This window comes from Nannobrachium achirus (genome assembly GCF_963921795.1).
Source record: "Nannobrachium achirus genome assembly, chromosome: 11".
Taxonomy (NCBI): Eukaryota; Metazoa; Chordata; class Actinopteri; order Myctophiformes; family Myctophidae; genus Nannobrachium; species Nannobrachium achirus.
This window is the reverse complement of record NC_137820.1, coordinates 12,713,392-12,727,541: the sequence shown is the minus strand read 5'-3', so window position 1 is coordinate 12,727,541 and position 14,150 is coordinate 12,713,392. Positions and strand designations below refer to the sequence as shown.

Below are 14,150 nucleotides of genomic sequence, written 5' to 3'. Positions count from 1 at the left end.
TGGGTCAATGACTGAAATTCTGAATAGGCTTTTGTATCGACAAAGACACAGGCTAAAGTCACTTTGTTCCTTTATATGGAAGCAGTTTGTGTCAGTCAATATATTGAGTTGACCTCAATTGTGGGTAGAGGTCCCCTTGGTGATGTAAAGGTAATAGCTTTGGGGACTGCCACTCTCCCATTGCTTCCATTCTATCCTAATATAATGGACTCAAACTTTTAGCACACAGATACATACGAACACATGCATTCATGCGCACGCACACAATTGCACTTCTTCCACAACGTATTAAAAAGTTTCTAATAATTATAAGAGGGTATACGGTACATGTTGGGACTGGATAGTTTAATTACTGAGCAGGTACTGGCACATCCTTCAGGGAAACATTTTTAATTAATGCTCTCTCTCTCTCTCTCTCTCTCTCTCTCTCTCTCTCTCTCTCTCTCTCTCTCTCTCTCTCTCAGGGGCGTTATAACGTCTTGGAGAGTGGGGGGGATGACATAACCGCGCCTTCATCGCGTGCACGTGCGCGCGCGCGTGAAAATTGGCGGTTTTTCGCGGTTTGATCGCGTTTTATTCAGATTTCCGCGGTTTATTTTGTTGCTAAACAATCGGGAACGGCACACTACACTTTCCCTTTGCCTCTCTCCACATGCACCAGCCAGCAAGATAGTCTATAGTTATATAGTAGATGGAATTCTTGGTACCAACACTCCAACAGACAGACAACACCAGTATCATATCATCATTCAGTTCCAAAAGCTTTTCAGTTAATCTACTTAATTTTACACCACTGTCACTACAGCAAGCATGATGGTACCCAAACGTTTTAGCCCGTGAACCAAGAGAAACTAAACCCAAACAAGTAGAAGTGAAAATAGCCGATCTACAAGCTCACAACGAGTCGCTTCGCGCTGCGTTGTGAACTTCTAGATCGGCTATTTTCAAGACCCATACAATGTGTCCACAACGCTAGCCAAAACAGTGTTAGCTAGCAGCATAGCATCCATCATTACTCCAACTCTAATATAGCCACGACTCACGATGAGACGATGAGACGAGCAGGACGATGTTTAATGCCTTTATAGCCTACATGGTCTTGTCTTGGTGTTCTGTTTATAATCCTTTAAGTCCATCAGGGCGCAAGATACGCACTGACGACAGAGTGGACGACCGTTAAAGGCTCGTCCTATGAAAGCCATTTCCTCTCTGCACAGAAGCGCATTTCAAAACAAGAGTCTTTATTTTATTTTTTTCATCTATACAATCGATCATTCAACATGTTTATTTTGAAATTGTCCTGGAAAATAGTAGCCAAATAGCCCCTACATGCCACTGAGAGGTTACGTTTGTGTTGATGAGAGCCAGTTTGCAGCGCAGTGGGAAAAAAAAAAAAAAACACCCCGGCCGGCAAAAAAGGTGGGGGGGATGAGATTACGTTTTTATGAAAGTGGGGGTGTCCCGTCGTACTCACAATGAATGGTGGTGACGCGCCTGTCTGTCTCTCTCTCTCTCTCTCTCTTCTCCTGAACTCAGTCTTTATGTTTTCATCCCGTCCACCTACAGTACCTTGCCCCAATCAATATACTCTTCAATTCTTCATGAGGGACATTTCTAGTTACTGACCATTTTTCAGAAAGATGCTCTAGGCCAGGGAGCTAGACCATACTGTATAATGTATGCCCACCCAGGCTTAGATAAAATAAATAAATAAATACATGAAAGAATTGTAACTTGAGGCACGTGGTGGTCCGGGCACCCTAGGCAGCAATACTAGCCTGACAGCGTGTCGCAGGTTCAAATCCTGATCCCGGCAACCCTTGATTCAATTTGACTGGTGAGTGAATGATGTCCTCAGCCCTGCTGACATGCATTCATGGATGCATACTGTACCGTAGTACTGCACAGTACCAATCCCACTGCCCTGAATGTGTTTGACGATATCTTGTATGACTGGCATCTCCAGGCAGGCATGCATAATGTAAAGTCACATCACTTTAAGAGGCACACAGCGAGAACTAAATATCAGAGTCACTTTAGCTTATTGGAATAGTCATGTGTAGGCTAGCACTAGCGTTCCTGGGCAACCCAACAGGGACGTGCTGGCCATTGGGAAAAGCGGGACAACTCCCGAACGGCCTGTTCATTCCCGGCTGGTCCAGGCCGACCATTAGGACAAAAATAAAAATAAAATGTCGGCCTTCGTTCCATTTTGGGGGCTGGGCGGCCAACAAAGTAAATCGTCACTGTCGGGCAGAAACCTCGTTTCTCTAAGTTTCAAATTTGTACATTTTTTCGCAATGCAAAGCCCTGCTTCACCATACAAGGCTGTCGCACAACGCCTCGCGGTGCGAGGCATTGTGTGCTTGTAGATCTGCTGTTTTCACTAGTTTAGTACATTTTATAGATAATAAATACAAAACGAATGGTTTTGGACATACAAGGCTTCCACCCGACAACGACGATATGCTATAAATATAAGGTGCTGGGAGTGAAAATTATAATGTAGGGGTGCCTCGGATTAAAATAAATATTTATGGGGGGCGCCCTGCGACAAAAAAGTTTGGGAACCCCTGACATAGATGAATCTATTTATTTTCTTTTTACTCTGCATCATGTGTTTGATATACAGTTGTGCTCGAAATTATTCAACCACCCTCTGTAATTAGGTTCATTAGTGTAGACACTGTTCCTTTGACTTGTGAACTATGCTCAAAACTGCCTTTGCAATTGCTTTATATCCTTTTCCTTTTTTAACAGGGTTGAAATGACAGTTGAATAGCCACATTACCTTCGATCACAAATTATTGTTAGTATGACACATGCATGCTCAAGACCACATAATTATTCTTTTAATGACTTTTAATAACATGAATATTATTTGAATAACTTTTAATGTTACACATAAGGATGGTTGGTAGGCAATCAAGCAATGCATGTTCCTAAAAGTACAGTTTTGAGCATAGTTCACAAGGTTTATGTCAAAGGAACAGTGGCTACACTAATGAAGCTAATTTTCAGAGGGGGCTGAATAATTTCAAGCACAACCTTAGGCTAGTGGTTTTCTATTTAAATACAGCCTGCATCATGGCTACGAGTGCGCTGCCTTTTTCTTTACCTTTTGATATAGTACTGTAACTGATGCATCCAGTCAGCTGGAAGGCAGTCAGACTGCCTTGTAGTAATGAGCAAGAGAATGACCAAAGGTCCATTGAGGGAAAGCAACTGCTCACAACTACAGTAGAGCGCAGTCGTGGAATGCTGCCAAAACGTCTATAGAGGAAGGGAATCCAGAGCAGCACGTACATCAATGACAATGACAAAGGCGGGCATTGAGACGTAACACTAAATGATGTAACATCAAAGGGAGGTTGAGACTATAAAGCCTAATTCCTGCTTTTGAGCCAACATGTCACACGACAAAAATGACGTATTCCCATCCGAATCAGTCTGAAGCATAAATTAGGCTAAAAGCTTCAGTTGCAACACATCCCAGCCATCTGGCACGCTGCCATAAAGTTAAGGCGGCGCAACCCAATATCGCAATATGGAATTATATTACATCGAAAGGGATCAGTGCTTCGCAGCGAGACACATCCCCTGCCCGTTGGCAGGTTGCCACGTTGTCGCTGGAGCGACCTGGAATGACCCTGGACTGCGGGCAGCAACATCAGGATGTGAGGGCAGCTTGTAAAGTGGAGTGACAGCCTGTGCGGGAGCGCATAGCTAACAGTCAGGAGGCCTTTAAATGACAGCTCTGCAGACAGAGATGAAATGTATCAAATGGCTCTCTAGGGCTACTACATCCATCACATCAGTCACCCTGCTGGGACAGCCCAGATGTATAAGGGGATATAGTTCTGTGCTCTGATGCATGCACACACAATTATTGACACTACAGCTCGGAGCTACATTACAATGCACGTACGCACGCACGCACAGCCAGGCTCACCAGGTGGGTGATTAATGAACTCAGTGACTGTCAAAATTCCTAATGTCGGAGCACACACAAGCACACACAAGCACGCACACACACACACCCAGGCACGCATGCACGCACGCACGTGTGCGCGCGCACACACACACACACGCATGCACGCACGCGCGCGCGCACGCACACACACACACACACACACACACACACACACACACACACACACACACACACACACACACACACACACACACACACACACACACACACACACACACACACACACACACACAAATACACACACATTATCAGTATTACAGCTTACATTCCCATCACATCTCTTTTCTTCCTAAAGGAGGTGGGTCGAATGGCTCGTGTTTTTATAGACAAAGAGCAAGCTTGCGATTGCAGAACCAACTTCTGCATCAATCAATCCTGTTCCTGTACAAGTTAAATGACACATTGTAACCATTGTGGAAATTAGTTTAAAGGGAAATTAATTCATGCTGCATATTTCATGCACTAGTAGGCCTATTGTACAAGTAAAAGTCCGGAATTCTAAATTTACTTGAGTAAAAGTACACGGGTATTGGCATTAATATGTACCAAAAGTAGAAAGTACTCATGAAGCAGAATGTCCCGTTTCACAAGTTTTCAAATGTATAAAAGTGTTTTGAAAATAGCTGATCTACAAGCTCACAATGCGTTGCGATCCGACACATTGTGAACTTGTAGATCGGCTATTTTCAAATGGTCGAAATGTATAGGACTAGGGTTGAAGTTAGTGATAATAAGCCTAAAGAACACCTCAAAATTGTACAATACTTGCGAAAATGTACTTACACCACTGATGGCGTCTATCATTTCTTGGTACCGTGTACAGCCGCATTTACAGTGTTAATGCTGCATATCATTAACCACTGCAACACTCTGAGTACAGTAAAACAGACTTGAGTTGGCTCATGGACAATGGTTGATACTCAAACACTTATGGAGCATTGAGCCAACACCAGTCACATGCACCAAACCACTGCAAATTCCTCACCATGTATTAGTGCCATCCATCTATCCATCTGTTATCATTTCAGCTGAAAATGCAACATTTTGTTGAGTGACTCCAATTGAAAGTGCTATATAAATTAGCCATATGGTGTACTGGCTAAATACCATTCAAACATGAATGCCAATTCATGTTTGAAGCTGGGCATTCAACATGAACTCTATGGTTTTCTATGATTTCCAGTCCTGCGAGTAACAAGAGAATCTTGTGAAACAAATGTCACCACCCAATCATCAAGGACGATGATACACAAAAGAAGAAGTCCTGCCATTACAATGGTCCATTGATCTACAGCACAGTACAGTTGTTTTACAATACCAACAGAGGGACAGCACACCACAGGGCACAGCTAGTTTGACATAATGTTTGACAGACTGGCTTGTTTCTGTGCCTCCCTGAAATGTAATATCCTGTTCGAGTGTCGAAATCTTGACTGGCTGATGACGAATACGATTCTGGGTATTTTCGATCAGGTTCAAATCATTTAATTAAGGGGGACTGCTGATGTGTCTTTAACTCATTACAGCACTATCTCTGTCTCTCACAAATACAGAATAAGTGCATTTCATATAGCAAAAATAGATTCAAGATTCAATTACTGCTTTGCTGAATGGTGTGGGCAGATAGAAGGTTAGCCGGCCCCAAGCTGAAACTAGCTGTGGTCATAGAAATGACACATTAAAAAATCTGAAAGACCTGCACGTTTAGCTCCAGTTCAGTCAGGTATGTGTAAACATACCTGCCAATAAACATGATTCAGATTCAGAATATTATTATTATTATTTCAGTGTGCAAATGTTATCCCCAAGAAGGAGGCTTCTCTACCACCAAAAACATGTAATAAGGGTGGCAGAAGTGTAATGTGCCACATCTCACCTTGGCAAACAGGGCTCCCTTGGCAGCCAGCGCGTCCTCCGCTCTCCCGTTGGGGTAGCACTCGTACCGCGCGTCCAGGATCGGATACCGACTGGCCAACAGCAGGCCACTGTTGAGGAACTTAAACCTGGAGCAGCAGCCTTTCCATCCGTACCGACCCACGTCACTCAGCACGTACGGGAAGTAGCGGTGCAGCTGCCGCCGTAAGCGCGACGTCGACGAGTGGTCGAACACCTCCTGCAACGCCAGGAAGTCCAGGTTGGCAGGAAAGAAGGCAGAGATCTCATGGTCGAACCCGTCGTCGCCGTGGCGGCGCTTGCGTCCCGGACGCTTAAAGACGGACGTGCGCGGCACGTGGGACAGAGTGTTGTTGGAGTACATTCCACCTCCCACGTCCCTCGCTCCGTCCCCTCGGGTGAGGGACTCGCGAGAAGCCGCCATGTCCCGGTGGTTCCCTGCCTCGGCCTCGTCCTCCTCGGGCTCCGGTTCTGGAGCACTTATGCTGATCTGAACTCCCGAAGCATGAAGGGGGCAGTCATGGGAGGGATTGGCATGGGCGTCTTCCTCGTGCATGGGGCATGGGGCATAGTGGCCTGGGCTGCTCTGTGCCCCTGTGTGATGCATGGCGCATGGGGCATGGTGGCCTGGGCTGCTCTGCGCCCCTGTTTGATGCATGGCGCATGGGGCATGGTGGCCGGGGCTGGTCTCTGACTGATGCATGGGGCAAGGATCATGGTGGCCGGGGCTGGTCTCTGACTGATGCATGGGGCATGGGTCATGGTGGCCTGGGCTACTCTGTGCCCCTGTTTGATGCATGGCGCATGGGGCATGGTGGCCTGGGCTACTCTGTGCCCCTGACTGATGCATGGGGCAAGGATCATGGTGGCCTGGGCTGCTCTGTGCCTCTGTTTGATGCATGGGGCAAGGATCATGGTGGCCTGGGCTACTCTGTGTCTCTGACCGATGCATGGGGCAGTCTGGGAGCTCTCCTGTGATATGAACAGGGCAGTCTGAGACTTCGTGATCCACTTCAGAGTGAAGGGGGCAGTCCACCGCGTTGTCGGCTCCGTCTGGGTGAATGGCGCATTCTGCGGATCCCTGGTCCCCCGCGGTGTTGTGTAGAGGGCAGTCGGGGGCGCCGGCAGGGTGGATCGGGCACTCGGTGAGGGGCTCGGTCTCGGTTGTGTTCGTGTGGTCGGGACGCTGACCCAGAGAGGAGGTACGCCGGAAACCTGTGGCAAGACTGCTGAAGGATGCCGCACTGATGAATGGGATGGGAAGGAGAGAAAGAAAGAAAGAAAGAAAGAAAGAAAGAAAGAAAGAAAGAAAGAAAGAAACACAAGTAAAAAAAAGAAGGAAGAAGGAATGTAATAAAAAAATCAAGGAAGAAAGAAAGAAAGAAAGAAAGAAAGAAAGAAAGAAAGAAAGAAAGACACAACAAAGAAAAACATACTCTATTGCTGACATAGTAATGAATTACCTTTCAATGATCTATCAGGCAAAGAAGAATAGACATGCTACAAGTGTCATACAATCAAGAAACTGCACCTCTAATCAATGCTAAAAAATAACAGAGTGATGTCTCCTACCTTATAGATGTGTTGGTAGGCGAGTCAATATAGATCTTAATTTGTGGGCGGCTGGCACCGTTCCGGATTCTCTTCCCCACCTCCCGGGCTCTCCTCTGGGTGTCTGAGAGGTTATTGAACCTTGCCAAGGAGTCAGGCAACAGGCACACATTGGCAGTGCAAAAGCAGAAGCTCCTTCCCTGGGGTTTCCACTCCCCAACCCCTGACCCTCCAAGCCCTGTCCCGCCCTGCTCTGCCAGCTGCTTGTCCGGTCTGTGGGAAGTGAGGTCACAACAAAATAAGAAACACATTTTGATGTATGAAACTGGTTACTAAGACCACTGGTTCTCAACCTTTTCAGGCCGTGACCCCAAAATAATAATCTTTAAAGTGGGGACCCCCCACCCTTGTTTGTTTGTTTGTTACCTTTATTTAAACTCGGAAATGCAATAGACCTTTTGTCAGCCTTCTGATTGGTCCCTGAGACTCCCTGACTGGCCAACCAGAAAAAACATTCACTTTTTGCTATCGGGGGTGGAGTTTGTGCAGTGGAGAATGTTGCTTCAGCCTTTCAAAAACTGTCCGCAGTGCGGAGCACGGCAATCGCCTGGTACGGCCGCGGCAGTAGGGGGCGATCTCGCTCATCATAATGAATAAGCTTCAACAAACTAGTTCACATGGACCTTATCAATGGTCTAACTAGTTACGATTGGGTACATATATTTTAAATGGGCAGAATTACGTGTATGTGAGGAGAACAGATTATAGTTCTCCTCTTCCTACCCAAGATTCAATGCGCTTTCTATTGCTATTTCTATTCTCTCTCTGATCCAGAGGATTAAACTAATTAAAACATATATTTTCGGGGGGAAACTACTGTTTTGCTATGTAATTACTGTACCCTTTTCTTCCCTTTTTATTAATATCACGTAGATGTGTTTTTTTTGGTACTTTATATAGCTGTAATGAGGCTATGAACAAAAAAAAAATCCCATCCACTTCCACTATAAAAGAATCTGCAATAGTGATTCTGTCCCACTGGGATTAAACACATTAAAACATATATTTTCGGGGAAACCCCCTGTTTTGCAATGTAACTACTGTACCTTTGTCTTCCCTTTTTATTAATATCACCTAGATGTTTTTCCTTTGGTACTTTATATAGCTGTAATGAGGCTATGAAAACATAAAAAAATCCCATTCACTGCCACTATAAAAACAATCTGCCCAGGGAAAATGTCCCATCATAGTAACAGGGCAGAATGGGGCGGGATTTGCAAACTAGTCTATTGAGAGCAAGCACTCATTTACAACGCAACCGAGATACAACAATGAACAACAACATACCGGTATATACATATATACATTTACAGACATCATTTGAAATAATCAAAAAGAGAATACTTGAAAAATGTAGAAAGTTCAAGAAACTAAAAGCTAAATTAATTAAAACATATACAGTTTAGAACAAAGGTGTTAGAAACCATAATCCTAAATTGGCCTAAGGCCAGCAGATATTTTATTTGTAATGATTTTTGGAGCTTGTTCCATGCAAGTGGAGCACTGATAGTAAATGCTGCCTTGCCAAGCTCTGTATGAGCAAATGGAACCTCGAGCGTCAAAATGTCGCTTGAGCGCGTCTGATAGGGACTAGGGTCCAGATTCAGCATTGAACAAATATAAGGGGGGAGCAATCCTGAGAGAGCTTTAAAAATAAAAAGATACCAGTGTTTATCACGCCTCTCAAATAAGGAGGATAAACCTGAGTTCCCATATAGTGTACAATGGTGGGTTCCATAGCCCTGACGAGCACTAATAAGAGTTGAGGAATTACATGTTGTATAACACGGTTCTATTGTGAAAATTGCCAATCTACATGCGATCTACTCGCAACGCGAGGCGTTGTGAGCATATAGATCTGCTATTCTCACAATTTACCGGTATGTCTCTAATGTTTGACAATTTGGCCAATGTTCAATTTGTCATTTTAGACGTATTAAAATGTCTTTAAATTGTTACTTTAGAAATGTGCAGATACCCTCTATACACTTAAACCTTATGTTGGTGTGTTTACTGTTGAGTGAGAAAACAATGTTGCACATTAAGTTAATCATCTGAGGACCCCCCAAAATAATTTGGGGACTCCCCTGGTGGTCCCGACCCACAGGTTGAAAACCACTGACTAAGACGACTTCACCTTCTTAGAGTATTTGAATACTAGTAGGATTAGGCGGGATTCCTATAGGGATATAGGAAGAGTGGGCAGACTGGGCACCTAAACATTGTGGGGCACCTCAATGTTAAATTGGCATTTTTTACCCAAAATGTAAAGAAAGAATTGACCATGTCACGCTGACTCAGACATAACCATAAACAAACCCCATATGCCCATACGTTGGCATATATGGAGATCCGGTTGTCCAGAGCCACATATCCGACCGCTATATGCACATATACGGTCATGTGCATATATGGGACCGACCAACTTGCATCGGTGAGGACTCGAGGGAGTGCAGAGGGAGCGCAGTGCCAGAACCACCGATCCAACCAATATGCCCGGTATGGGCATATAACCTTAATGACATCCGTTTGTACCTCTAGTTTGGGAAAATAGTCTGAAGTAATAAGAGTTAAGATCTGTTTATTTGACAGGGACCGTGCTCATTAATGGACATGTCAGTTTTCACTTCAATGTAAATGAGCCAGAGTTAGCCCGCCGTGGGCTAATTTTCATCTGTAGTCCCTGGACCCCCATTGGTGGTGATCAATAGAAGGTTGATGTCGGTGGAAACCAAGTCCAAAACCGTTCGTTTTGTATTTATCATTTTAAAAATGATTTAAACTAGACTGCACTCTGTCGAGGTGCCAACTTGCTTCCTCTGCACTCATGGCCATGTATGGCGTACTTGTGCGCCAGCAGAGCGTGCCTTGTTATTTATATCAGGTTGCACTTGTTGATGCTGGTCCCTCATTGGCTGTTGATGGTGACTTCACCAGGAATGCTGGTCCCTGATTGGCTACAGGCGTAAACACAAAAAGAGGACGCAACAGAAACACCTAACACAGTACTTGCACACTCTGCTGGCGCAAGTATGCGAGGCGTTGTGTGCTTGTAGATCTGCTATTTTCACTAGCATTGTGCGACAGTCTTGTCCGATGAAGCAGGGCTTTACTTTACAAAAGAATTTGAAACTTAGAGATACAAGGTTTCTGTCCAACAGTGACGATGATTTGAACATGCATGGTATATCATTATCAGACCTAAATTCACCCTTCAACTTATTTTTTATGCCCATATGACTGGTTATCCACAGTGACAGGTTTTGTAGTAATATGTAGAAATTGTAGAAATATTAGGCCTCAAATATCAAATGTTCAAGCACGTACAAATCATTAATAATTTACATTACCATTTGGCTTTCTTTTTTCTTTTTTCTTTTTACATTTTGGAAATAGGCGATTTAACGTTGAGGTGCCAATATGGTCCTATAGTACAGTATGTAACAGTGGTTCCTAACCTGTGAGCCAGGGCCCACTAGTGGGCTGTGAGGATATTGCAGGGACGGGGCCCCAATAATGTCAATACAACATTAATATAAAAAAAAGTAATGTAAAATATATACATATATACCGGTATTTGTTCTTTAAAACTTTTAAAAACGAATATTCATTGTGCTACCAATAAATGGGAACTTAAAGTATACTAATCGAACATAATTGATTGATGGACCTTTAAAATAAACATGTTCTGAAAATGATGCCGTGTTAAGTGGGTGGTGGCAAACACTTTCATGATTTTCATGTGGGTCCTGATCCAGAAAAGGTTGGGAATCACTGGCTGGGCAGTAACTGCCCATCCTGATAAGGAAAGACAGCCTGGCTAGCTACTACTAACATTTGCTGCTAAGCAACTTGCAAAGCAAAAGCAACTACGCCTATATATCTCAATTGCAATACTATTGAGTACTAACTACAATGTTGATACCTTTGTTTTTGATACTTTCTTTTCCCCATTGCTCCCACAGTCCCTCCCCCTCTTCTTTTTTTCTTTCTCTTTCTGGAAACAACAAGAAACGATGGAGCTTGTTGCACAAAAACAAATTTCAAACTAAAGTGTGGAGGACTCCTATAAACCCACTGTTTCACATATGTAAACCAGTGAGATGTTTCTGATTCATTTTCACAGAAAAGGGGACTGATGCTCTACTAACCTCTTAAACAAAAAAAAACAACACATTCACCGCCATTGACAAATATATTCGTCATTTCGTTACTGGACGCTAGATGGCGCTGTTCGCTAGCCTATGGGTCAACAATTATTTTCTGACGATTCCACTGGACGTCACCTGACACGTTGAGGACGTCACCGGAAAACAAAAAAGTGTTACCATTTTTTTAAGGAAAAAAAGTGTACGACTAAAGTTACAAAAAAGAAAAAAAATCACACCCAATGTGAAGTGAGCGGTGGTCGTGCTTGCATAACGTCTTCAGACTAGGATTTGAGTCTAGGATGTACAGGCTATGCTACGCACACACGTTTTGCTATGGCAAAACGCTGAGGAGAAAGGCTACAGACATACGACATATGACATCACTAGACAAACATGATGCTATGTACACACATTTTACTATGGCAAAACGCTGAGGAAAAAGGCTACAGACACACGCACAGCCACTCTTAGGAGCGGTTTACCACCGCTCAAAAATACATCAGCGTGAGACAGACAGACAGACAGACAGACAGACAGACAGACAGACACCGTGTAAGAGCTCACCTATGGTAAGTGTAGACGTAGGGCTGTCGGATGGCTTGGATGGGAGCCCAGAGGAGAAAGCCCAGCAGGGCGAAGGGGAGGGCGAGCAGGAAGGCGAGCAGGTAGAGGGGAGCAGAGACCAGCACGTACAGCGCCACGAAGGAGCAGGGCTCCTGCGAACGCCGGCGCTTCTCCAGCGAGGTGGGCACGCAGGAGCCCAGCATTCGGTCCAGCAGCCAGTAGCAGGGAAACACCAGGATCCATGACAACCCATCCAGGAAGTGCAGACAGGCACTGGGGTAGGGGGAAGTGTGGAGGACCATATCGCTTTTCTTTCTTTCTTTCTTTCTTTCTTTCTTTCTTTCTTTCTTTCTTTCTTTCTTTCTTTAGCACTTTATCCTTACCACACACTCACGCCTACTATACGTGCTCATAAACATACACTGACTGTCTGACTGTCTCTTTCTCTGTAAAATATTCGGACAGGCCCGCATCAAGATGGTAGAAACAGACAAATAAATGAACTAAACTAAAACTCAAATCTAGACCCTCCCCCCGACTCTGAGAAAGGTATACTACATGATTTAGGTGTTCTTTCCCTTTGCTGCCAAATCCTCTTCCCTTCTCTTCCTTCTCTCCCTCCCCTTAGCAGCTTTGTGGCCTAGAGGAGAGGTGGAGTACTACAGTCTCATGGTAGGGGGTTTCCATCGTGTGGGTTTCTTCTTGAAGATGGCAGAACTGTCACCTGGACACAGCTACTGACATCAACACAGGAGGGCCATGAAACATCGTACCCCGAATCTGGAACGAGATAAACATGAAGAAACGAAGGGGGTAAGACAAAAGAGAAGACCACTTGTGTGACAGTGAAGCGAGAGTGTAGCTAGCGAAATGTCAATTTCCTAATGTCTCCAAATGCTTGCAGATATTAAGTACTTCCCACAATTGTGTGCACTCACTGACACAGATTACTACAGTCTGTTGTCCTGATAGGATTTCCTGATGGGCAGAGTACTGCATTAGTGGACTGATAAGTGTCCAGATACATACCGGTAGTATCAGAGACATTAAGTATATAAAAAGGTAACTTGTGCATTCTTTACAGTATATAGTGCCTTCCTCCAAAGCACTTACAATGTGCGTTCCATTCACAATACAACAGCAGAGGAAAACATACAAGGCACTTACTGTGTGCATTAATGATCATCAATTGCACTGCTAAAATACTTTACTGCCCTCAAAGGATGCCTAAGAAAGCTTTCTTAATTCGATTCGAATTAGCAGCCTCTCCTGCCCATTCCCTAAAGTCACCTGGACATTTTGGCCAAAGGGAGGTGCTAGAGGTAAGGTCATGATATTGCTCAAATGGTTAGGAGTCATCCTTAATGGAACACAAATACACTCAGCAGGTTCCACAGCAATCCAGCCAGTAATGTTGTTTGTGACCAAAATGGTGGATCGCCATCAGAGTCAGACCAACGCGCTAGTGGGGCTTTAATGATATGATATAAACCAGGCAGTCGCCCCACAACTAGGGGGCCCCCCGACAGCCAACAAACCCCTGTGGTAAACGCACAGTGACTCACAGCAACACCCCTTGGCAATGACATCTCCGTAGGAAACCTCCCTAAAGGGGCCCCCATGGACCATGGTCCTAGCGTAAACCAACCAAACAGCGCTTATTCCTTTGTGTGTTGAGGCTGGCTGGTGCGGGGTAATTAATCACACTTGTCAATTAGTGTGTCCCATATGTATACATTAATTGAAGGAAGTTTTAAACTTTCCACATGTTCAGCGCTGCAGACAATGCCGCCTGGTTGTGTACAGAGAATGCTGTATGTGTGAATCTCAAGGGAAAAGTGGAGATATTTGACTAGATACATATTTTATGCCACAACTTTCAAATGGATATGAAACTAGATGACGAGAGCTGACCCCAATTCGCAGCAGTTAATTAC

At 44.4% G+C, this 14,150-nt stretch overlaps 1 protein-coding gene across 1 annotated transcript in view; it reads right to left on the bottom strand.

Moving 5' to 3' along the window:
* The window catches only part of smpd3 (sphingomyelin phosphodiesterase 3), a gene marked incomplete at both ends in the record, with an annotated part of 40,852 nt that extends 28,337 nt beyond the window's left edge, over positions 1-12,515 (bottom strand). The window contains 4 exons of the mRNA XM_080737296.1: positions 5,871-6,481; positions 6,818-7,131; positions 7,460-7,711; positions 12,214-12,515. Coding sequence (XP_080593422.1) covers positions 5,871-6,481; positions 6,818-7,131; positions 7,460-7,711; positions 12,214-12,515 — 1,479 coding nt within the window. The remainder of the gene's footprint in view (positions 1-5,870; positions 6,482-6,817; positions 7,132-7,459; positions 7,712-12,213) is intronic.
* Between the last annotated feature and the right edge of the window lie 1,635 nt (positions 12,516-14,150).